Source organism: Chionomys nivalis, chromosome 18 (genome assembly GCF_950005125.1).
Source record: "Chionomys nivalis chromosome 18, mChiNiv1.1, whole genome shotgun sequence".
Taxonomy (NCBI): domain Eukaryota; kingdom Metazoa; phylum Chordata; class Mammalia; order Rodentia; family Cricetidae; genus Chionomys; species Chionomys nivalis.
Window position 1 is genome coordinate 20,992,598 of NC_080103.1, and position 24,939 is coordinate 21,017,536.

Here is a 24,939-nt window from a genome sequence, read left to right on the forward strand (position 1 = left end):
TAGGCAGGAAATCCAGAGATGTAGAGAGAGAGTAGGTGCAGTCAGAGAGACACCATGTAACTGCTGAAGGAGACAGAGGCCCTGGAACCTTACCAGTAAACTACAAGCCTTGTGGTAAAAAATAAAATAATAGAAATGACTTAATTTAACATATACGAGCTAGCTAGAAATATTCTTAAGCTACTGCCAAACAGTATTACAATTAATATAGTTTCTGTGTGATTATCTTGGGTCTGGGTGGCCCAGAATGAACAAGCGGCCTCTGCCTACAGAGCCCACTATTAAATGGCAGAGAAAATAGAACTTTGGGACTATATAGGCCTGGGGGACAATTATAAACTTCAGGGACAGTTTCCCCGCAAGAAGAAGAAGTTACAGTATTGAATCAATATTCACTGGGGTTCCACTTTAACGTATTTGTTAAATTCTAAGGGGAAAAAAGAACCTTGGAAAGGCAAAATAAAATTTCCCAGTAGCATTTAATAATAAAAGGGTTTCAGTTCAGACGAATTAGTTAGCAGGCCTCAAGAATGCACAGTTTCAGTCATATGAAATACTCATTGTTCTGACATAGTAATGGAGATGAAATAGGCATAGTGAGAGCTTCACTGAAAGAAACATTCTGGCCAGGTGGTGGTGGTGCACACCTTTAATCCCAGCACTCTGGTGACAGAGGCAGGTGGATCTCTGTGAGTTTGAGGCCAGCCTGGTCTATAAGAGCTAGTTCCAGGACAGACTACACTGAAAAGCCCTGTCTCGAGTAACCAGAAAGGAAGAAAGCAAGGAAGGAAGGAAGAAAAGAAGGAAGGAAGGAAGGAAGGAAGGAAGGAAGGAAGGAAGGAAGGAAGGAAGGAAGGAAGGAAGGAAGATATTATGATCTCAGACTAGATTAAGATATCTTATTCTAAATGACTATTAATGAATAATATGAGCACCCATAAAGAAAAATAACATCATATGAAGACTTCAAATATATACATACATATGTTTGGCAGTCAAGGAAAACACCAAGACACATTAGTTCATTCAAAGGAAAAAGTTGAAAATAGTAATAGACTCAGAGGTTATTTCAGTATAGGGTAAGAATTTATAATAATTAACTGAAGAAAAAAAATGAAGGAAAAGAGAAGAAATCAGAAAATGTCCAGATAATTGAAATGCATAAAAAGGAATTAATATTTAAAAAATAGAGACCTAATAACTGAAATTAAGAACTAAAAGTAGAAAACTCTCTCTTTCTGACTTCATGATATTTTATTAAAAAGTGATGTATGTTGAGTTTTACTAACTTTCCTTTGGAATCACTACAACACTTTTGTTTTGCTGTGTTTTGTTTTGGTTTCAGACAATCTTGCTCTGCAACCCAAGCTAGCCTGAAGCACACTGTATCAGGATGCATTGATTATCCTGCCTCTGCCCCCTGAGTGCTGAGATTGTGTACTATACCATGGCGCCTGATCACATTACTTGATTAATTTATTTAATTTATTGATTTAATACTATTATGCATTCCTAAAATACTATTATGCATTCCTAAAATAAACACAGGCAGCAATGACACACACCTTTAATCCCAGTAGCCACAATGACACACACCTTTAATCCTAGTAGCCAACTAACTTTCCATAGAAACCAGGCAGTAGTGGTACACGCCTTTATCTCAGAACTAGAGGAGAATAAAAGCGGGAGGAGACAGCTCTCAGTCTTATTCTCCTTCTGAGATTCCTGGAGGCAAGATTGCCATTTCCAATTGAGGTAGAGGTAAGAGCTAGTGGCTGGCTGTTTTGCTTTTCTGACTTCCAGGTTGAAGTCCAATTTTTTGTCTCTGAACTTCTATTAATCGTGCCTCAAGTACGTTACAAAAGCACATAAAAGAGACATTGTGTGAAAATTTAAATGGGAATTTGTCTGTATTCTGTTGTGTCCTCCTCCTTAAAAGTGATTCAAAGCTGAACTGTGATGAAACACACCTTTAATCCCAGCACTCAGGAGACAGATGCAGTGGATTTCTGTGAGTTCAAGACCAGCCTGGTGTACAGAGCGAGTTCTAGTACAGCCAGGGCTATGCAGAGAAACCCTGTCCAGAAAGAGAGAGAGGGGGGAAGGGGGAGGGGAGAGGGAGGGAGGGAGGGACGGAGGGAGGGAGGGAGGGAGAGGGAGAGAGCGAGAGCGAGAGAGAGAGAGAGAGAGAGAGAGAGAGAGAGAGAGAGAGAGGAAGGGAGAAGGGAAGGAAGGAAAAAAAGTGATTAAAAAACCCAGCTCCAAATGGTGATGCAGTAACGGCAGAACATTGAGTGAGCATACAGGAGGCCTTGGATTCAATTGTAGGCAGCAAAAACAAAGATCAGCTCTCACTCAAATGAAAGAGATTCGAATGGTAACTCATACTTAGAAAAACTTAAAAATTTGTAAACCTTCAGAGATAAGGGAAATCTTTACAGCAAGGAAAGGTTAAGAGTTATCCAAACAAAGGGAACCACTAGAAAATGCAACAGATATAGAAAAGTCTAATAAAGTCTAATAAAACATCAGTAATGAAATCGCAAAATACAAAGAGTTAAAATGTCAGAGGTTGAGATCTGAGAGGTTAAGAATAGGATGTTGCCTATAGGATGTGGCAGATAAAGTATCTAAATTTTGTTCTCAAAACAACAGTCAATGAAGAGTTGTATTTATTAAAAATATATATGATTACATTTATGTTTTTCACATATAATGAGCTTCTGTGTGAGAAATAGTTAGATTGGGCCATTGTTGGCTACTAAGACTGCAGAAAACAGACTGTTGAAAGAATGTGGCAAGGACTTAGATGACGATGTAGATGAGTTTGGTAATACTTGGTAGGCAAATTCTTATAATTCTGTGACAGGTTATTGGGAGTGAAGAGCAAAACAGAGCTAAGAACAAAACTCAGACACTAGGTAGGGAAGCTTACCAGGTAATGGTATCACTAAGTGTCAGTTTGAACAAAGAAGTGTCTCTTCTCTTATTTATATACCTCAGAAAATGCCAATAGATGTTTGCCCTATAGAAGACCATTAAAATAGCCATTTTTCTTAAAGGGAGCTTGGAGATCCTAAAGAAAACTTTTACAACAGAAACCAGTTCTTTTCTTTTTGTCCTTTGAGTTCTGTACATTAGGCATTATATTATACATTTTCTAATTTTACATTATAAAATATAGTTATCGTATAGACAAGTCTACTAGCTTCTAGACACAACAGGAATGAGGAAATAGTTAGCAATCTCTCATACAGCAAGCAGTGACCTCAACTTCCTAGTAGAGACACCCTTGCATAACCTTCTCTACTCATGAATGGGAATTAACGTTTTGAACCAGTTCTAAGAATAACTAGTGGCAGAACTTTTAGCTTAGGTTATAAAAGGTCTGTGGCTTCTATTTTGGTTGTTGTATCTCATTCTGTGTCTTAGCTGTCTCCTTATTCAGGAATCTATCCATGTAAAAGTATGCGGGGCCATGATTCAAGGCCTCTTGTGAGAACATGGAGTGGATTCCTCTTCCAGTGAGACTTGAGATGACTGAAGACACGACTGACTCACCTCTTAGTCATCGTTATGCTAAAAACAGCAATCTACAATCATTTGTCACAGCTACTTCCACATTCCTGATTACCTAAAACCATCAGATAATAAATGTTTGTCCTGACTAAACAGAGTGGCACATACCTGTGATTCTAATATACAGAAGGTATAAGTGGAATGATCATGAGTTTGGTGCCAATTTCAGCTACATAGAGCATCTAAGACATCCTGGGCTGCATGGTAAAACCCTGTCTTTAAATGAATCAGTAAACAAAACAAATGTGTGTAGGTTCTTAACCATTATATCTTGGACTAAGTTGTTATACAGAAATAGCTAACTACTACATTTGGTTTTCTAGCAGAAATATCAAAATGAGTCAAATGTTTGATTAATAGTGATCATAAACTATTTTGTTTATTTAAGTGTTAAAGCAGTACCTTAACAGAACCTTATTTTGTAGAGAAATAACAATATAAACATGAATATGATTACCAGCTAACACAGTGGAGATATTAGTACTTCTGGGCTGTTCTCCATGGCTATATAATTCAAAAGCTTTAAGACTGAATGAAGATAGGACAGGAATATTAGATAGTTATTTCTGAATGGATGGCTATAACAGAAATCAATAAGATATCTTAACAAAGAAATGGAAACATTTCCCTTTGAAGAGAGATCTCTGTAACATTCCTATTTTCAAAGTCTATGTTCAAAAGGAAATGGGGTATGTCAATTATCCAGTAAATCTGACTCGAAAATTCCCTTCAGCATGTCTCTTACAGAGTGAAAATATGATTCAGAGGCTAGAGACTGGTTTGACAATTGTTAAGAATCTAACACTTAAACTTGGGCCTATCTTGTAGTACTCAGGGCTAAATTCAGGGGCTCACATATGTTTGGTCAGTATTCTGAGCTATATCCATACCGGAAGCCATCCCTGGATCTTAGGTCACAAGAGCTACAGATTCTCTTGGCCTCTCATGTCCAAAAAATTCACCCAGTTATGTCTCCCCATCTTTAAGAGATATGGTTACTGCTATCAGGCGGTGAATGATTTTCTTCTGCTTGAGATGGGAAGTTCATGACCAATATTCTCTTCCTTGGGTATATAAGGCAGGAACTCACTCAAGGGAGAGATAAGAGGAAACAAAATACCAGGCAGGCAGGTGACTGTTTGGGACCTCATGCTATGGGTGTTTTGGATTTCCAGAGAGAAATAAGTCTTTTAAGCTCAGGGCAGTTGCAAGTCAGAGCCCTAAGGCCTGGCTGGTTTTGTCAATCTGGCAGTTCAGTGTCAGAGCAAAGGACATTCCCAGCACCTGTGAAAAGAATTGAGAAAATGTGAGGTCTTCATAAGAGAAAACATTTCTCCCACAGATACTAGGGTTGGTAACACAGAAAAACAAGATTTCTATTACCTTGTGACCACTCTCCGCCATCACTCCCTTCTAAGGAATTTCTCTCTTTATGATTAAGGACAGCATTAGGGAAAAAATGGGAGCAATTCCAGTATGATGGAAATGTGTAAGGTCTTAAAAACATTTTTATCTTCTTAAGAAGTCACAGATGCTTAATGTATAGCCAGTTGTCTTTATTGAACAGTATAAGAAAAAAATAAGTCAGCTCTGACCAAGCCCTAGGTTCCTTTTGCTTCCAAGCAGAGAAAAGGTCATTTAATCTTTAGCACTTATGTAGGTCTTAAATAAAGTATAATATGCTCACTACTTTGGTAGAAAATAGTTTTATGAATATCACACAACAAAACAACAAAATTTCCCATTCACTTGTCAAACCAAGTATAAGCAGAAAGGGAAAATGATTATAATTTCCATCATTACTTCCTTCTTAACATAAAAGGTCAATTTTTCAAAGTGACTATTTTATCATAATCTTTTCCAGACCAACTAAGTGAGAGACTAATGTGGAAATCTGCTTAGCACTCCTAATTTGTCTGTGACTCATTTGTATCTCTAAGGGACACATTAATTTTATATATATTCTTATACCCATTTTTCTGTATGTTTCAAGTTGAGTTGATAATATAATCATTTGTGCCTTGGATAGAGAAACTCATGAATAACACGACATTTATTGCCTCATTTTTCTTCTCCGGTACTGTTCTAAGACTGCATGTTTTAACTCATTTAATCCTTGTGGGGATACCAGGATGAAACTCTTACCTGTATCACACATACACAGATGGTAATGATTCCAATATATAAGAAATTGGAGTGAAACCACTGTTTTGCTTTATTGTAGCAACCCTAGGAGGAAAAATTATAGGCATGAATGGTATCATCCAATATGTCAACTTCATCAGGAAGGTTATCTGGGAAGGCAGTTTGTATTTATTTAATACAGAGACTGACATCAGATATTGCAGTTTTATTTCCCTTTCATATTTAAAGAGACAGACATAGAGAACATTAAGTCAGAGGCCTTTCTACTGATATTATCAGTATACTTGCATTTAACACAGAAGACTTAGCTCTTAGCAGAGTTAAACTAGCTCCCAAGAAGTAAGTCAAAAATACATGTCCTTATGTTCTTTGGACACTCAGCTGATCTAAAAATTAACATATGGGATTATAGGTGTTGTGATCTTTGAATCAAGGTATATCTTAATATTTGCTTCAGGAACCAGCATCATAACCTCATAAAATTCCAGAGTTGTTGACTGCTGGTTGTCCTGTGCTTTTTTCCTTGGACCTGAATATTTCTGTAGATTTCCAAACTCAGGAAAAAATAATATGTGGTCAAGACAAGGTCTTAGGGATTTGGCTTACTGGAAGATGACTCTGTTTTCTTCTAGATGAAGAGAGCACAAAAATAAGAGGAAAGGTATTTCTAAAAACTCTTTTTCCAAAACTCTCATTCCTCCACATGCTTTTAACTCATCTCACAAAGGGAATGGATCTGCCATCTCCAAAGAGAGAGAGAAGACAAGCAGTTACTTAACAAGCTATTCTACCCTAATCATGTAAATCATACTTTAAACATGAGAAGAACTATCTTTTGTTGAATAATTGTCTAGAAACATCTCTGGACAAGTTTTACACAAACTACCACACACACACAGAGAGAGAGAGAGAGAGAGAGAGAGAGAGAGAGAGAGAGAGAGAGAGAGAGAGAGAGAATAGTATAACAAAAGATTCTTCATTGTGTCTCTTAACTGGATTAACTTGTTCCTAGATTTTCGAGGCTTCTATAGTTACTGGGTGTTGTTTCCCTGCTCCTTTTTGTTGTAGTTGTTCCAAATTCCCTGTTTCTAGGTGGAAGGTTTAGGTCCTTTGGAACAGTTTCTGATGTAATTAAGTTTGAACAAAAGAGCCAGTAACAGGAAAATTGCTAACAAAATTACCTGAACATCTGCACCTGTTGGGCACGAAGACGGTGGACCACCAGTCCAATCACTTGAGCTATTTACACCACAGCAATGCAGCTGAAAGACAAGTCCCCCAAACATGATGATTAGAAAATTAGCAAAAACCAACACAAACAATGAACCCTACACTTTATACAAAAGGTATGCTTGTCATTCAAATCTGACTCCAGAAGACAAAAATCAGAATGGGTCTACTGCAGCCTCTTTGGAACTAAATGTTCCAAGACTACGGTATCATTTTATTCACAGAAGACATCTTCACAGAACACAAAGGGCATGTTTGGCTTCTATATTTATCTGTTGAGTACTTACTTCCCAGGAGGCCTTATAACACAGAACTAAGGCGAACCACGTTGATTCTTGAGATTATTGAAAATGGTATATTAGGTACTTGCTTAGATGAGAAAAGAGGAATGGTAGTTTTACATATAGGAGAAATTTATGATCCAGCTATACTATTTTTAGAGTTACACCCAAGGGACTCTGTTATCCTACTAAAGGGACACTTGTTTATACACTTTTATTGCTATTCTATTCACAGTAACCATTCTAAATGTCCATCAATTGATGAATGGATATTGAAAATGTAGAACATTTATGCAATGAAATATTATTCATATCTTAAAAAAATTAAATTTAGCAAATTTCTGGTAAATGGGCAGAGGTGGAAACAATCATCCTGAGTACAATAGCCTAGACTCAGAAAGATAAATTTCATGTTTTTTCTCTTATATGTGGATGCTAACTTTGAATGTTTAGATTATTTGTTTAAATTGGAGGGTGGATAGATGCCAGGAAACTGGTAAAAGGGTATGGGGATGCTCTCAAGATAGAGGAGTTACATAGAAGTCTGTCATATAAAGGAGATAAATGGAATGGGAATAGTTAAGTGAGTTGGGGGATAGGAGGGCAGGGTAAGGAAGAGAATACTAGGAGGGGTAACTAACACTAAAAAGATCTGGAAAAGACATATGGAAACTTTTGTAGCAGTATGTTTCCATATATATATATATACAATTTAATATAAACAAATTTAAGTGACATTATCTATAATTGAACAATAATGCCCCTACTAGACCCCAGACTAACAAATAAACCTTTGTTGGAGCTGCTGCCCATTGGGGTTCTATAGACCCTTACATATTACAAGCTACTGCCAATACCTCCAGTTACACTCCAGAACTTGGTATAAGACCCTATTGATGAAACTACAACATATGTGAGTCACAGAACATGGAGAGATCAAGCTGGATTGATCTGGAAGTTTAATACCTACTGGCTAGATTTCATAGTGTTGAGCGGTTCTGTATGTGCTACCAGAGGAGAAATGTGGTCATAAATCTTACAGACTTGTGATCCTGATAGCTGTAATAATGATCGCCTAGCAAGACACTATTACTGGGACTATCGTGACCCAGATGTCATGGGAGTAACCAATAACTTTCTGCTTGGATTTAAGGCATCTTACATAAGATGGGACACATACTTGACACCATTTCGAGGGCCAATAATCTGTGACTGGATAGGCTATGGGCCCTTGGGGAGAACCTACGAGAATGATTTTGCTAAAATGGGCAAAATATCAAATCAGTTTCTAATGACTTACTACTATACCCATAGATGAGTGCATCACTTAGCCATCATCAGGGAAGTTCCTTTCTTTGGTAGATGGTAATTATCACAGAAACCCACAACTGGTCAATGTATAGAAAATGGGGGTACTCAGCCCTAAGCTGACATCTATATTACACCATCTCCTCCCAGGATTGAGGGATCTGTGTGGAAGAATGGGCAGAAAGCTATAAGAGCTAGAGGCAGTGGAGACTAATCCACTATAAGGGGACAGCATTTCCTGGACACAACAGGGCAGTTTCACATAGGAACTCACAGTAACTGTGACAGCATTCACAAAAATAGAACAGACATAAAGGGTAGAATGGCCAGGAAGTTCCGTCCCTAGTTGAAGAGTTATTGGCAACTGATAACTTCTGAAAGGATAAGCAGTTTTTAAGGATATAAGGTATAATGTCTGGTAGGTGAACTGCATTCCTATGGGATGACCTCACTCAAAAGTATATAGGTATCACTAACTGAACTCAGTGGGTTTATAAATAAAATGAGGATAATACAAACTTGAGTGAGTAGAGAACTGGGAGCAGATCTAGGAAGAGTTGAGGGGTAGATATGATCAGAATATATTGTATGAAATTCTCAGTTAATAAAAAATGTTATTTTAAAAGAAGAGAAAAAGAAGGAGAGAGTGAGACTTCATCAAGTCTCTAGATTCACAATCCTTCTTGGAAACAGATTTCCTGCCATCAAAACCTGTGAGAATAAACCAGTCAGATACCCAAAATGGTAAAATCTATAAGACAAATAACCTAATTTTTGTTCACATACCCATATTATAAAGAACACTGTTATAGACTAAAAGAAATTTTGAGACATTTCATTTAAATGCAACATTTGGACCTTCTTATATCTTGATTTGTTCAAATCAGTTGAAATTTTTTGAGAAAATTAGAATAATTGGAATGAAGACTGTAGTCTTCATTTGAGGATCCATTTATTAATTTATATATGTGTATGTTCACTATACCCATGCAGAAACATGTAGAAGCAGGAAAGGGCTTCAGAGCCTTTGGAATTGGAGTTCCAGGAGTTTGTGAGTCACTGGATTGGTGCTATAACAAAATCCATATCTTCTAGCAAAGCAATAAGTGCTTTTAACCACTGAGCCAGACCCTTTAGTAATATTGGGTGAGATGATATCAGGTTCAGTATTTCGTTTTCTTTAGAATTTTCCAGCAAAATGTTTGGTGATTGAATGAGGTGGCAGTGACAATGTTGATATGAAGCTGGTGACATGTATCAAGAGATTTTCTCTTTTTGTTTTGTTTTTACTTTGCTAAGTGTCTGAACATTAAAGGGGACTTTGAATCTGAAATGAAACAAATGAAGAGTTTGAAAGGTAGAGGTTGTAATTTTTCCAAGTCCTCCCCTTTATTTTATGTTGTAATTTCCTATGTTATTATCGTCTATTCCATATTAATCCGTCATGGGTAATGATGGTACTCTTTGGACGTATATCATGCCTGTGCAAGGCTCTCTAGTGTGTATCTGTCCCTCGGCATCCTAAGGAAAGATGGAAAGTTGATATATGTTTGTGGGTAAGGAGAAGCATGCGGAGCGTGACACTAGAGGTCTAGGTAATAAAATGTAATAATTTTGGTGACTGAGGAATAAAAATAAATAAAGTAATCCAATATTATTAATTTGGGTCTTCTTTTCATCCTGTTAGGGATAAAGCAATGATCTTGTGTGAATAGATAAAGAATGAAATAGAATGCAGAAAAATTTGAACCAGTTGGATTAATCCCTAAAGTTCTCTGCCTACGAGAGCACAGACAATACTTTGGACTTTAGAACTGATGATCTTTGAGTCTGAAACATTAGGAAAGAGATGCTGGTTTCTGGGAACCAAACCTTGGAATTCAGCTTAACTCATATGAGCAGGATTCTTTATGTACTTACATGTGACTGGATGAAGTCCCAGGCTGCCATGGTGCTATTGTCCGTGTGATAATGTTGAATGCTGTCATTCAGGCCCTCAGCCACTAAGTTGCTCAGCTGCGATAAATCATATTTCATCAGAGAAGACGTAGTAAAAACAATATGTATTTAAGAAATAAGAGATTTCTAGTGGACCAAATAGTATATACCCCCGCCCAAGGAGCCAGAACTAGGGAAGTGAGATGAGGGAGGCTATATGTTAAAACAAGCTGAAGGTTATATGGTTTTGAAGGAACATATACATAAAAGACTTTTATCCTTCCATAACTATAGTTACAAAGAAAGAATGGTACAATGAAAGCCAAGGTCAAACCTTACTGAGAAGACTACCAACTCCATGGAGAGAAGTAGACAGGAGGAAGACAAGAAGACAAGCTTGCTTCATTTTCTCTCGTTATCTTTCAAGGCATCATTCAAAAACAATCTTCATGATATTTTTTTCTCACCTCAACTGCAATTAACTCTCATCCTCCTACTTCATTTGTATGATTTACTACTAATTTGGTTTTGCTAACTTCTCCCCCATCTTAGTAATAAGAGAGCAAGCCATGTTCTTCATAACTTACCTTTTGCTCATACACAAAGAGCAGGATGGCTAAGGCCACCTCAGCAAGGAGAATAATCATCAGCAGAACAAAGAACTGTGACAAAGCAGAGACATGATCAGAACATTGATCCCCACTTCTGATCTACCTCCCTCTGTCATGGGAGAAATCAGGTCTACACGTGTGGCATATGTGTGCATGCACACGCGAGCGTACACACACACACACACACACACACAATCATGCATGGGAACTGCTCCTGCTTCCCCAGGGCTTTCTAAGCCCTCTCTTGTTTTATGGGCAATATGTGTTCTTTTCCTACAGCTGGACTCTAGAGGGCAGATTAGCTACCCTCTAACTTTATTCTAACACTGTTGAGTCAATGTTTTAGCATCAGCCTAGTAAAACAGTTGCACAAAAAGCCAGGACATTAAAGCATGAGATTGGGTCCTGGTCCCATATATCAGATCCAGTCTAGCTCAAGAGAAAAGGTGGATGATGATGAAGCCTGGGAGGGAATCTGAACAGAGAGGAAGAGGGAGCCTAATCATAGTTCTAAGTCAAATTTTTGTCTCCAAATTTAGAATTGTGATCCCTGCATGACATTTATGCAAAAGCTTGGACAATTACAACTATTTTTCACCTTTTAAAAAACTTAAACATCTATTTTGACTGCTTAAATCATCTCTCCTGTCTCTGATATTTCCTATCATTTTCTGTCTGGAACTGTTTGATAATACTTATTATTTTATCATCATCATCATAATCATCATCATTATTGTTATTCTTGTTGATCTTGGCTCTAGTTTAAGTGTTGATCTATAAAAGAAGATTGATCACATGACTTAAAGGATAACTGGGATGCAAACATACTAACCTCTTTCCTTAGTACACTAGAAAAATTGTATCTTTTCTACTCCAATGCCAGTAGGTAAAATCTAAGCCTGACAACACTCCTCAGGCTGATTATTTGACAAGGAACTGCTACAAATCTCTCCTCTATTTCTAGTATCCAAGCTCCTTACCTAAATTGTGTAACTCCCACTATGAAGGCTACTTTGTACATGAGTTAAGGAAGAATTCTACATCATTGGGGAGGGTCACTATGTGCAGACGAACCTACTCATTATTTTTCATCAGTTAATTACTACGTGTTAAAATCTGAAGTATATTCTCACATAAGGATTTAGGCAGAAAGATAATAACTAATTTCAATCAGCCATCAAGGAAAAATATTATGCTGTGAAAAGACATGACAGTGAAAAGGACCATTATTGACAGTGTAACATGGTTACCAAAAATAACAGTAATATCTTATTCTCCATAGCCTTGGGATCCCAGTGAGAAACAAACTAATATTGGTATATAATATCTTGGCTGATAAGAGTTGCTATGGTGCTTAACTTTAATTATCAAATTGACAACCTAGAATCAACTGGAAATTACTCAATAAATTGAGAATTTATCTAGGTTAGGTTGATCTGTGAGAATGCCTGTGAGGGACTGTTATGACTGTTAATTGAAATGGGAGGACCAACCCTGACTGTTGGTAGCATTATTTCATGGGCTGGACCCTGAACTGTGCAAGTGTAAAGGAAGTTACCAGAGAATACACAGCAAGCAATCAATGCTACATATGATGTTCTCTATTTGCTCTTGTGATATGGGATGTCCTTCGGTATATGTGTTGCTTTTGTTGGTTAATGAATGAAGCTGTTTTGGCCAATGGCTTAGCAGAGCAAAGCCAGGAGGGAAATCTGAACAGAGATAAAGAGAATAGGTGGAGTCAAAGGAGATGCTATGTAGCTGCTGAAGGAAAAAAAGATGCCAGAACCTTACCAGTAAGCCACAGCCTCATGGCAATACACAGATTAATAGAAATGGGTTAATTTAACATGAAGAATATGAGTCTTCATCTGGCGATGGATGGAGATAGAGACAAAGTCCCTCATCAAAGCAACGAACTGAGCCCCCAAGGTCCAGTTGAAGAGCAGAAGAAGGGAGATGAGCAAGGAAGTCTGGACCACGAGGGGTTGGTCCACCCACTGAGAGTGTGCCTGTTCTAATGGGAGCTCACCAAATCCAGCTGGACCAGGACTGAATGAGCATGCAATCAAACCAGACTCTGAATGTGGCTGAAAATGGGGGCTGACTGAGAAGTCATTGGTAAAGGCACTGGGACTTTTTCTACTGCATGTACTGGCTTTTTGGGACCCTAGTCTATTTGGATGCAAAGCTTCCTAGGCCTGGGGGGTGGGGGGACTTGGACTTCCCACAGGGCAGGGTTCCCTGCCCTCTCTTAAGGAGGGAGGAGGTGGGAGGAGGGGGAGTGGGAGAGAAGGAGGGGAATGGGAGAAGGGGAAGAAGTATAAATTTTTGAATGGAAAAATAAAAAAAAAACTAGCTAGGAATACATCATTGACCAAATAATGTTGGAATTAATATAGTTTATATGTGATCATTTGGGTCTGGGCAGCTGGGAAAAGAAAACATGGTCTCCATTTACACTCTTGACTGTAGATGTAATGCTTTAAGTTCCTGCTTTAATGTTCTACAATAATTGACTATATTTCCTGTATTTATAAGATCAAACAAATACCTTTCTAAATTTCTTTTTTATCACATCAACAGAAAGGAAACAAAATCATAAATTGGTACCAAGGAAGTGTTGCTCTTCTATCTGTTGCTGTTTTGAACCAAGTGATATTACTTTTATGAAGAATAAAGGTGTTGGAATATTGATTTGGAAAATCTAATTGAGTGATCTGGGTAGAGCTTAATGGGCTATTCTTGTGGGGTGTTAAAAAGGGGATTACTAAAGTAACACTAATGGTGGAGATCCAGATCATAGACTTAGTCATTAACTGGGCTAAGAAATATTCATGTGACATTTTGGCTAAGAACCTATGTGTGATGTTTGTGCTGGAGCTGAAGAAAGCTATGATTTATCAGAGATTGCCACCATTGAAGTAAGTCCTCCTGTGTTTCCCTGAGATGATACAATAAGGACTTTTAGTGTGATACTTTGCCCAGTAATCTTATTGTACTGTTCATCTTGGGACTGAAAAATCAGCTACACTTGTCAAAGAGATCAGTACCACTGAAGTGAGATCCCTGTGTTTCATTGGGACAATTGAGATTGTCTCCTCAGAGTTATCATGTAGAAACCGATACAGCTTTGGCCCAAAGGGACAAAGCTACATCTGGAGCTTGCAACAGAATCTGAAATGTAACAGCCATCCATGTGGTACTGAAGGCATAGTGGTCACAGGTAGCAACTGAGTATTGGAATTTTGTGGCAAGTTTGGATCTTCTGCAGAGACGGCACTAGTGAATATGATACCTCAATTACAGTGGAGACCCCAGGACACTGAAAATGCTCTATACATAGGACATCCACAAAGGAGACCTACACCTGTAGAGTGGAACTGGTCTACTCCCAAGACAAAATCTGTATGTGCTACAGGCAACATAAGTGGGAGTGGGAGGGCTACCCAGGTTATTTGGAGCCCAGAATACAAGACCAACCTGCTAGACATTGGAGTTAGAAGATTTGGTCTATAAACTGCTTTTATTATTTCTTTTGGTTTTTGAAATTATAATATAATAATATCATTTCCCCCTTTAATTTCCTACCTCCAAACTCTTCCATATACCTCTCTTTGTCTTTTCAAACACATATCATTTTTTATTAATTATTGGTATATTCCTAAATAAAACCTGCAACTGGTTTTTTATGTTGTTATGTTTTGGAATGGTTGCTTTTAATGCCGTTTCTTCTCTTTGAGAATATCAATGCTTTACACGTTTGGCTTCTTATTTTACAGGTGCACAGATTTCAAAGATCTTGGATCTTGAAGTCTTGGGAATTTTGAAAGGCTTTAGGAGATTTCTGGAATTGGACTATATTTCATATCCTAATATTAACATGACACATATGGGACAAGGGAAAGAAAGTTATGGTTCAAAGTGATGTGTGTATACATGAAATTGAACAGCGATGGTCTGTGTTGGTTGGTTTTTATTGTAAACTTGGCACAACCTAGAATCAAGAGGGAAAGGAACTTTAATTGAGGGATTGTCTAGGTCAGTCTGGCCAGTGGAGATGTCTTCCTGGGTTGCTTTTATATTGACTGTTATGGGCCCAACTCATTGTGGGTACATTATTCTCTAAGCTGTCATCTGAGTTGTAAAAGAATGAAGAAAAGCAGTAAGTAAGCAAAAATTCTGTGCTTATTACCTCTTTGCTCTTCTTTTTCCAAAACAAGGAAATCCTGGAACTTGCTCTGTAGACTAAGCTGGCCTCAAATTCAGAGATCGCTCTGCTTCTGCCTCCTGAGTGCTGGGACTAAAGGCATGCACCGCCACTACCTTCTTATCCCTCTCAGTTCTTTAATTTATATATATATATATATATCATCCAAAAGTAATCTACCATGAAACATATCATCCTGGACTTGAGCCATTACCTATCCCAACTCAGAATATCACAGGACTCACCGACATAAGCAGGCACTTGTTTTCCTTGATTGAGCCCATGCAGCCCAAGAAGGCAACTACCATGATAATGGAACCCACGATGACGAGTACATTGCCCAGTGTCAGGAAGGGAAGGTTACGGAAGAGCACTCCATAGGTGTTTTGGACCAAGAGGTAGATACCAAAACCCAAAATGCAGCAGCCACAGACCTGAAAGGAAGAATTCCATAGCATTCTAAGGTGAATGTAATTCTTTGTTTTTTAATTGTTTCTATTGAGTTATATGTTTTTCTTCACACCCCTCCTCTCCTCCCCCTCCCCTTCTACCCTCTCTCATGATCCCCATGCTCCCTATTTACTCAGGAGATCTTGTCTTTTTCTACTTCCCATGTAGATTAGATCCATGCATGTCCCTCTTAAGGTCCTCTTTGCTGTCTAGGTTATCTGGGGTTGTGAACTGTAGGCTGGTTTTTCTTTGCTTTCTATCTAAAAGTCACTTATAAATGAGTACATATGATGTTTGTCTTTCTGGGTCTGGGTTACCTCACTCGACATGATGTTTTCTAGATCCATCCATTTACCCACCAATTTCAAGTTGACATTATTTTTTTCTGCTGTGTAGTACTCCATTGTATAAATGTACCACATCTTCTTTATCCATTCTTTTATCGAGATTGTTCTCAGGTTCTATGACAAATAATGTTGCTATGAACATAGTTGAGCACATGTCCTTGTGGTATTATACCCAAAAGTGGTATTGCTGGGCGTATACCTAATTTTCTGAAAAATCACCATACTGAAATCCAAAGCAGCTGTACCAGTTTGCACTCCCACCAGCAATGCAGAAGTGTTCCATTTACCCCATGTCCTCTCCAGCATAAGCTGTCATCAGTGTTTTTGATCTTGGTCATGCTTACAGGTGTAAGATGGGATCTCAGCATTGTTTTGATTTGCATTTCTCTGATGATTAAGGATGTTGAGCATTTCCTTAAGTGTCTTTCAGCCATTTTAGATTCATCTGTTGAGAGTTCTCTGTTTAGCTCTGTATTCCATTTTTTTTATTGGATTATTTGTTCTTTTGATGACCAAATTCTTGAGTTCTTTGTATATTTTGGAGATCAACCCTCTGTCTGATGTGGAGTTGGTAAAGATCTTTTCCCATTCAGTAGGCTGCCATTTTGATTTGTTGACCATGTCCTTTGCTTTGCAGAAGCTTCTCAGTCACTTTCAGGAGGTCCCATTTATTGTTTCTCTCAGTGTATGTGCTAATGGGGTTCTTAAGTATCTCCTAATTTATATTCTCATACCCTTGAGATCAGAATCATCTGAGGGGAGGGGGGTTGGGCTCACTTGAGACTTGCCTCTTTACTCAGTTTTCCCATTATCATAGAAAAGAAATAACAGCTTCTGAATATGAAGTAACACTTGCATTTTTTACAACACATATTCAGATGCTAAGGAAATGTCAGACCTATGAGGGACCTAATACTTTTACTACATGTAAGTACATATATATGTACATATAGAATAAAGAATATACATATGTATATATACATATATTCTTCAGATGATCTATCTCTTGTCTGCTCAGCTGTCCATTCATGGCCTTTTCTTTGGAGAATATGACAACGTAAAGAAGAAACTCTGTTTGAGGAAAGTTACCTTGATAGGCAGACTACTAGAGTAACCACATTTATAAGAATAGTCTCATAAATACATGAGTACAGATTTATCTTACATATGAAATGCAGCTGCTGAATTCAGTACAGTGAAACCTCCTTGGATATCTCTTTCTTTCATGTTAAATTACTAACATGGACATATGTGTCTGAAACTTAACAGTTTTATTAATTCAAATTAATTATACAAAATGTTTCATTTTTCTGTCTGTACATCAAGTATATAGTGTACTTTGATCATATTCACCACTCTATTAATCTTTAAGTAATTTTTCTTTTCCATTTTCCTCCTCCTCACTCCTAATAGTCCCCTTTTAGTTAAATGTCTTTATTTTTCTTGACTTTCACCATATAAAGGAGAAGATGTGATCCTTTTCTATATGGTGCTGACTTACTTCACTCAGAATAACCTCAGATTTCATCTATTTTTCTTCATAATTCCATCCTTCTTTATGTCTAAGAAAAACTCTACTATATACACATACCTTCTAGTCTTTATTCTCTGCTGATGGATGTCTAATCTGCATCAACAATTTAGCTGTTGTGAAAGATCCTGTGAAAAGCATGGGGTTCAAATATCTTTGTAATAAGGTGATTATTTTTTCTTTTGGAGACAAAATGAGTAGTGAAATTGCTAGGTTATCTGGAATTTCAAAACTTGAAAAAAAGAGAATAAAAAATGTACAATCAACAAATGAACAATGGGAATAAGCAGTTTTAAAATAATGAAGTATAAATGGCCAATAAGAATATGGAAAAATGTTCAACATCTTCAGCTATCAAAGCTATATAGAGATCCCATTTCATTCTGTTGAATAGCTATCAAAGAAAATTATCAACAACAAATGCTGACCAAGATGACAGAAAAAAAGGAACCTTTTCACACTATTGGTGAGAATAAAAATTAGCCTAGATACTGCAGAATTCATCTCTGAGGTTCTTTCTAAAAACCAGAACTTACATATTATTTCTCTGTCTGTCAATATTCTTTCATGCAGTCAGGGAGTAGGAGAGTGTAGAATTTAACACCCAAATTATAGTCCATTTCTCATTTATAAATGCCAGCTATTTGCAATATTATCCTAAAGCCGCCAGAGAGAGTTGACACTAGTGACTGCACTGATATCTTTCAGTTGTTTTGTTGTTGTTGTTTTGAGGTGGGTTTTTTTGTTTGCTTTTTTGAGATTGGTTTCTCTGTAACTTTGGTGCCTGTCCTGGAACTAACTCTTGTAGACCGGGCTGGCCTTGAACTCACAGAGATCTGCCTGCCTCTGCCTCTGCCTCCCGAGTGCTGGGATTAAAGGTGTGCGCCATCACCACCTGGTACCTTTCAGTTTTGTAGGCTTATAGTGAGACAAAGTGGCAGGAGGGAAGGAAATTATTGTTTCTTTATATGTACATGATATGTTCCAGATAGTATCGATGTGTGCATAGTTCACATTTTTACTATATTCTTTAGCTGAAAAGAAAGAACAGGTTAACTGGGATGGAGGGGTGTTATTTCAGACATGTTCAAATGAGACACTTACCCAAAAGAGCAAGTTAAAAATAAAGAGGACATATTTCAGCAATTTCAGGCTGCTCATGCCCATGCTGGAAGAGTATGACCTAAAAAGCAGAAAGAATAAGAAAGGAATATTTTAGAGGATTTGGCATTGTAAAGAAGCACAATAGAATCTAAAAGATTCAAAAGGTGTTTAGAATCAAAGGATTGTCACCACCATCTTGTATTTGAGCTATTTATCTCTCCTTTGGAAAATTTCCCTAGATCCTGCTTTCAAACTTTGAAAATTGAAGTCCATGTTGAACAAGCATCATCTTGAACACTGAATGTTACTCCAATTCAGTGAGCAATGTTTGGTGTTGCAGTATGCCCCATGACCCAACGATAGAGCTATTCTAACAGCAAGGTCAGTCTTAGTGGCACAGACTAAGCCAGTGTTTTTGGTCCTGTGTGATATTAGTGACTAATGTCTGACTGCTCAAGAAAAAGCCTCTAAGGCCAAGACTGGCTGTACAATGTTCAGGGCAGAAAGCCAGGGACTTGATCAGCCAGTTCCTTAACTGTCTTGAGATTCATTACTAACTAAATTTGCCATTTTTGTTTGTTTGTTTATTTTTGTGATCATATTTTAATTACAATATCTTTCTCTCCCTTTCCTTCCTCTGAACCTCTCATATATCTCTCTCAACTCGCCTTCAAATTCATGGCCTCTTTTTCCATAAGATGTTATTGAATGGTCTACAAACCTCTCCGGACAATAGTGGAAGGTGATATACATATGCCTTATTTGTCTCTTATAACAATTATCTATGATATTAATGTTCTAGATATGGCCATGGCTAAGTATTAGGCATCTTCCAATAGATGTTGATCTTATAGCAGAAATAAAACACACAAATACATAATGAGGAAGTTAAAAGGGTCCACAATATGAGCACAGTCTTCTAAGTGAGGCTATCATTCGTTTCAGCAAAGATACCACTGTGTGGATATATATGAAGTATTACATGGTAGGTGTATGCATATATGTATGTGTAGGCACCAGAGAAGTACATATGGTATCCAATTCTGTCACTCTGATTTATGCCCTTAGAGGGGTACACACACAGAGGGTGAAGAGGGAGACAAATGGGATGGACAGTGAGAAAGTGGAAGGGATAGAGAAAATGAGGAGGAAAAAAGAGGGGAGGGAAGGGGCAGAGAGAAAATTATGTCTAGACAATGCCCATCTAGGTAATCCAGGGTAACCTCTCATTTCAAGACATGAATATGATGGCAAATGCCTGTAATCCCAGTGCTGGGGAGCCTTAGACAGGAGGATTACAAATTTGAGGTCCTCCTACGCTACATAATATAATACTTGCTACATATATGCAAATTAGCCTACTAAAGCTAAAGCTGAAATGCTTGAGATAAAAATACACTGGGATGTATTATTGGTAGATATTATATAAGGAAAAATTAGTGAACTTTAAGGTAGCAAGAAAATCATAAAAGGACATATAATAGAAATTTAAATGATAGATCACCTCTAAATAAAGTAATATTGAATATCATAATTTGTATGTAATGGAAGTACCCAAGTAAATAGAAAAAAATACTTGAAGAATTAATACCTTTAATAAATTCTGAAGATTAAAATAATTTACTCACATGACAAAGAGGATCAATGAAATCCAAAAATAAGAAATGTATACTCTATAGTAAAATTTAAATAAAGTACACAATCAATGTTATAAACAAAATCTTAAAATAGCCAAAGGAAACAAGATATGTTTGGCACAAAATAGTTAATATGAAGTTAAGATTTATAAGAAAACAGTCAGTCCAAGAAAGACTAAAGTAATGCATTTAAAATACTAAGATGCCTGTAAGGTATTTCCATAATGATTGATGTGGGAGGGCCCAGGTCACTGGACAGTGCCACCCCTGGGGTGGTGGTCCTGGGAGTAAAAGGAAGCAGGTTGAGCAAGCCAGTGAGCAGCACTCCTCCATCCTGCATCAGCTCCTGCCTCCAGGCTTCTGCCTTGAGCTCCTATCCTGACTTCCTGGATGTTGAACTGTGATGTGGAAGTGTAAACAAAATAAGCCCCTTCCTCCCCAAGTTGCTTTTGGCTCTGGTATTTTATCACAGCAGTAGAAGTCCTGACGACAGTTAATTCTCAGCTCCAGTTAACCAGTATCACTTGTTCCAGTAACACAGAGGTTTCACCTCAGTGGCACTGGTCATTTGTTAGTCGTATCCGATTCTTCATCCCAAACTGATCGGAACCACGGTTGTTAATTCACAATTCCCACAGAGTGGTCCAGGTAGCCTCTTTGCTTCTCTCTGGAGCTCCCCAAGCCAGACCTCTGTTGTCTGCACTGTTTCAACATCGCTCTCTTCCAAGCTTCACAGAACTACTCAGTATAACTCCCAGCCCAAAGTTCCAAACACTCAGAACAAATTCTCACAGAACAATCTAATGGAGACATCTTCTCGGTTGCAGTTTCTTCTTCCCAAATGACTCTGGCTTGTGTCAAGTTGACATAAAACTAGCCAGAAGACACTGATTAAGAGGCCAGCATTCACTGGGATAAAAAAACTTCTGGGAATATTTTCCCAGGGTCAGTGCATTAAAGTCATGGTCCAGAGGTGGCCAAGGTTGCATGTCATGCTGGCAGCTAAACTTGGTACTGTCTAAGAGTCTCATAGGTAGTACTAGTTTTGAACCCATAGGGGGGTCATGGAGAACAGCTGAAGGTATAGCTTCAGTTACAGTGGAGCGCCTAGGATTGAAGAGGTCATGGAGAAAAGTTGAGTGTGTACCATATGGCAGAATCACAATCCCTGAAGAGAAGTCAGAGGCCACCGTTGAAGGTGCAGCACACTGGAGATGCTAGGACGGAACCTCTAAGGATAGCAGCAGCTGTGGAGTGAACTTGGCCTGAGCATATGAGAGAAGCTGTGTTTGCTGGAAATGACTGAGCTGCAGAAACAGAGCCCCCTCTGGACACAGACATCAGACACGGAACACGTTTCTGAACCTGGCTTTATTTCTATTTGATGTGACTGCCCTGCTGTTTCCGGTTTCTTTCTTGGAGTAAAGAAGTATGGAGCTTTATTATTATTATTATTATTACTATTTTACAGGAGCCCACAGTTGAGATTTGGAATACTTTAAAGAGACTGAACTTCTATAGCACTTGAATTTTTAAAGACTGTAGGGGCTTAAAGTTGTGTATGCTTTATATTGTGATATTAATATGAATTATGGGTATGAATAAGGAAAGAACGTTAACAGTTGAAGTAATGTGTTTGTGTGTCAAGCTGACAAGGGGTCAATTGTCCTGGTTGGTTTTGGTTTTTGTTTGCTTTATTTTTCAGTCAACTTGATACAAGCTAGAGTTAAGAGGAACCTCAATTAAGAAATGACCTTCATCCAAACTGCCAAGCAGGCAAGTCTGTAGGGCATTTTCTTGATTAATGATTAATGTGGAAGGACCCAAATCATTGTGGGTGATGCCACTCCTGGGTAGGTGGTCTTAGGATGTATAAGAAAGCAAACTAAGTGAGATGGGGTAGCAAGAATAAGTAGTCCTCCTCCACGGCGTCTGCTTCAGTTCCTGCCTCCAGGTTCCTGCCTTAGCTTCCCCCGCTGCTAGGGTGGTGGTACTTGAAAGTATGAAATAAAATAAACACTTTCTCCCCCGCCAAAATACTAAGATGCACCCCAGAAAAATTACATCAGGATTTTATAATCAGTAAAAAACAAATTGGAAAAACTAAGAAAAAGCAAAGAATATAATATACATATGAAATTTGTTCATGATATTAAAAAGACATAACTATAACATGTACAAAAGCTAAGGGAATTTCTTCTCAGCAGATTCACACTACAAGAAGCATTCAGGGAAATCCTCTAGGCTAATTGTTAGACCATAGGCCTTACTGCACAGATAAGTAGACCATGTGTTCTTGCTAGTTGTGATTTGAATCTTAAATGACCCCTAAAGAATCATGTGTTAAATGAAGACTTGGTCCCCAGCTGATAATGCTATAAAAAAGGTGATAAGTTCTCGTGTTATCAAAAGGTGATAAATTCTTTAGGAACTGCAGCCTGTTTGAAAGATTTAGGCTACTGGGGCATGCCACTGCCGGGTGTGTCTTTCTATATCTCTCCTTCTATCTACCCCTGTCTCTCTTCCTTCTTCATTTCCCTCTTTCTTTCTCAACCATATGACAAAAACACTGTTGCTCTGCTCTGTGCTCTCACTACAGTGTTTGAACCTCAGAACACACCCAAACTAAGGGTACCAGTGATCACACATTGCATCCCAAACTGTGATTAAAGGACAATTTTTCCTCTTTTAAGTTGATTTCCTAAAGATTTTTGTCACAATAATGAAAAGTAAACTTCATATTATTTAAATATCTTTAATAAACACTAGACTGTGAACAACAGTATTATATGAGGTTAAAATATATGTAAAAAAAGAAGTTTCTAATAACAATAACATTGAGTCTGGAAAGGAAAAAAATTGGAAATTCTTGTATTGGATGTGGAGTATCATTAGCTCACAGCTACTGTGGTTACATGCATTGGTGCCCTACATGCATTGGTACCCTACATGCATTGGTGACCTACATAAAACTGCGGCATGAATTTAGGACAGCTCACAAAGTTCAGGAGCTGCTGGCACTTTCTGAATGCTGGGAAATAGAAAGTCAGAGGTTTTTGGAAGTATGGTCAGTTGCCAGTGATCTAGTAGACTCCCCACACAAGTGAACCCGTGGGCAGCATTGACTAAACTCAGGTTTATAAAAAAACATAAGGACACAAAGTTGGGAGGAAACTGTTTTGCAGTGTTTGGAGATGGTTAGGGAGAGACAGTGGAAGTGGGTATGGCCAAAATACAGTATATACCCACAAAACTTCCAGAGAATACATAGAAATAATATTTTAAATAAATAATTATAAATTGAGGGTTCGGTTGGGGAGGGAGAAGGAAGTGAATACAGGATGAAGGAATGGGATGAGGGACAAAGTGGCACATGCTATTATCCCAACACTTGCTTGCAAACTTAACCATCAAGAACAGAGGTGGGAGGATTGACACGTGTTCCAGGCCAACCCAGGGTACATGATTAAAGCTTGTTACAAAAAAAAAATAATTACAAGTATTTTTGGAGTGGAATAGCAGGTTTGGGGGCATATGCCAATGAGTTGGGTATTTATTGCTGCCCAATTTACAATAGGTAAACCTTCCTTTCCCTTCTAACCTTCCTCTTTCCTCTTGTTGCTTTGTCTCAGACCCCAATTCAAGTTATCCCCTACTGACCAAAGGGTTGCTCCTTCTGGGGCAACAAGTAGACTGAAGGCAGATCCACACCTCTCCTACTGCTCCTGAGATCCAATCCCTCAGCTCATCACCAGCTCTATAACTGGAAACCTGATATGGTCTCCCTTTCTTCTCTGACCCCATTCCCAACAGATCAAAAAGACTTTCTCCCTCAACCTTCCTTTCCTCAACTCATCCCAGTATTGTAGCCTCAAACACCATTAGATATTCACTATAAATACACCAGCTAAACAGACCAGGAGAACAGGCAATACATAACCAGAGAGGAAATAGAATCCAAGGAACAAAGTATCTACCCAACAAAGACAAATCCAGAAATCAGCACCCAAACCTATACTCATTCTCAACTCAGATGCCTAGAGGCCAGAATAAAAACACAAGCAATGCCTCTACTAGAGCCCAGCTATGCAAACACAGCAGGACTTAAATATTTCAACATAACTTAAACACAAGAAAAAGAAAGACTGCAAAACAGCTGTTATGAATATGATAAAGTTCCTTAAGGAGAAGATAAAGTAATCCCTTAAAGAAAGGAAATCTATATATTGACTTTTTTTTTTAAATCAATCCTCTATTGTGCAATCAGAATTAGAGTTCTTGGGTTTAAAAACAATGACTAGGGTCTCCAAATAACCATTAAGACTTATATAGCTTTGTGGGTGGTGTTTTCATGCAAATGAGCAAGGGTGGGCTCTTTGTTCTGTAGTTCTGAGTTTGGTTTTAACGCTCTGTACCGCCTGTGTACACAGTATGTTAAGTCCTTAGAGACTGAAATTACTGCTTTTGTGCAACTGTATTTTGAATAAAGCCACCGCAGTGTTAAACACAAGGACAGGCAAACTGATTGTGTGTTCTCACTTTTTTTTCTGACTGCTGTAACTTAAGTT

The 24,939-nt window shown here is 38.0% G+C and overlaps 1 protein-coding gene across 1 annotated transcript; it reads right to left on the minus strand.

Annotated features, from left to right (window-relative positions):
* Positions 1-4,311: 4,311 nt before the first annotated feature.
* Positions 4,312-18,813, minus strand: Cd53 (CD53 molecule). The gene is made up of 7 exons (XM_057793781.1): positions 18,735-18,813; positions 15,548-15,736; positions 11,069-11,143; positions 10,464-10,559; positions 6,906-6,986; positions 5,725-5,808; positions 4,312-4,863 (listed from the first exon to the last, which is right to left on the minus strand). Exons 1-7 carry the CDS (start codon positions 18,795-18,797, stop codon positions 4,792-4,794), a joined length of 660 nt encoding a protein of 219 aa, XP_057649764.1. The 5' UTR covers positions 18,798-18,813; the 3' UTR covers positions 4,312-4,791.
* Between the last annotated feature and the right edge of the window lie 6,126 nt (positions 18,814-24,939).

Coding starts and splice junctions, on each gene's coding strand:
- Cd53 (XM_057793781.1), bottom strand. CDS start 18,797: ATGGGCATGAGCAGCCTGAAATTGCTGAAATATGTCCTCTTTATTTTT. Junction 11,144..15,547: donor ACAAGTGCCTGCTTATGTCG/GTGAGTCCTGTG, acceptor GCTTTGTCACAG/TTCTTTGTTCTGCTGATGAT. Junction 6,987..10,463: donor GGGACTTCATCCAGTCACAT/GTAAGTACATAA, acceptor CTTGTCTTTCAG/CTGCATTGCTGTGGTGTAAA.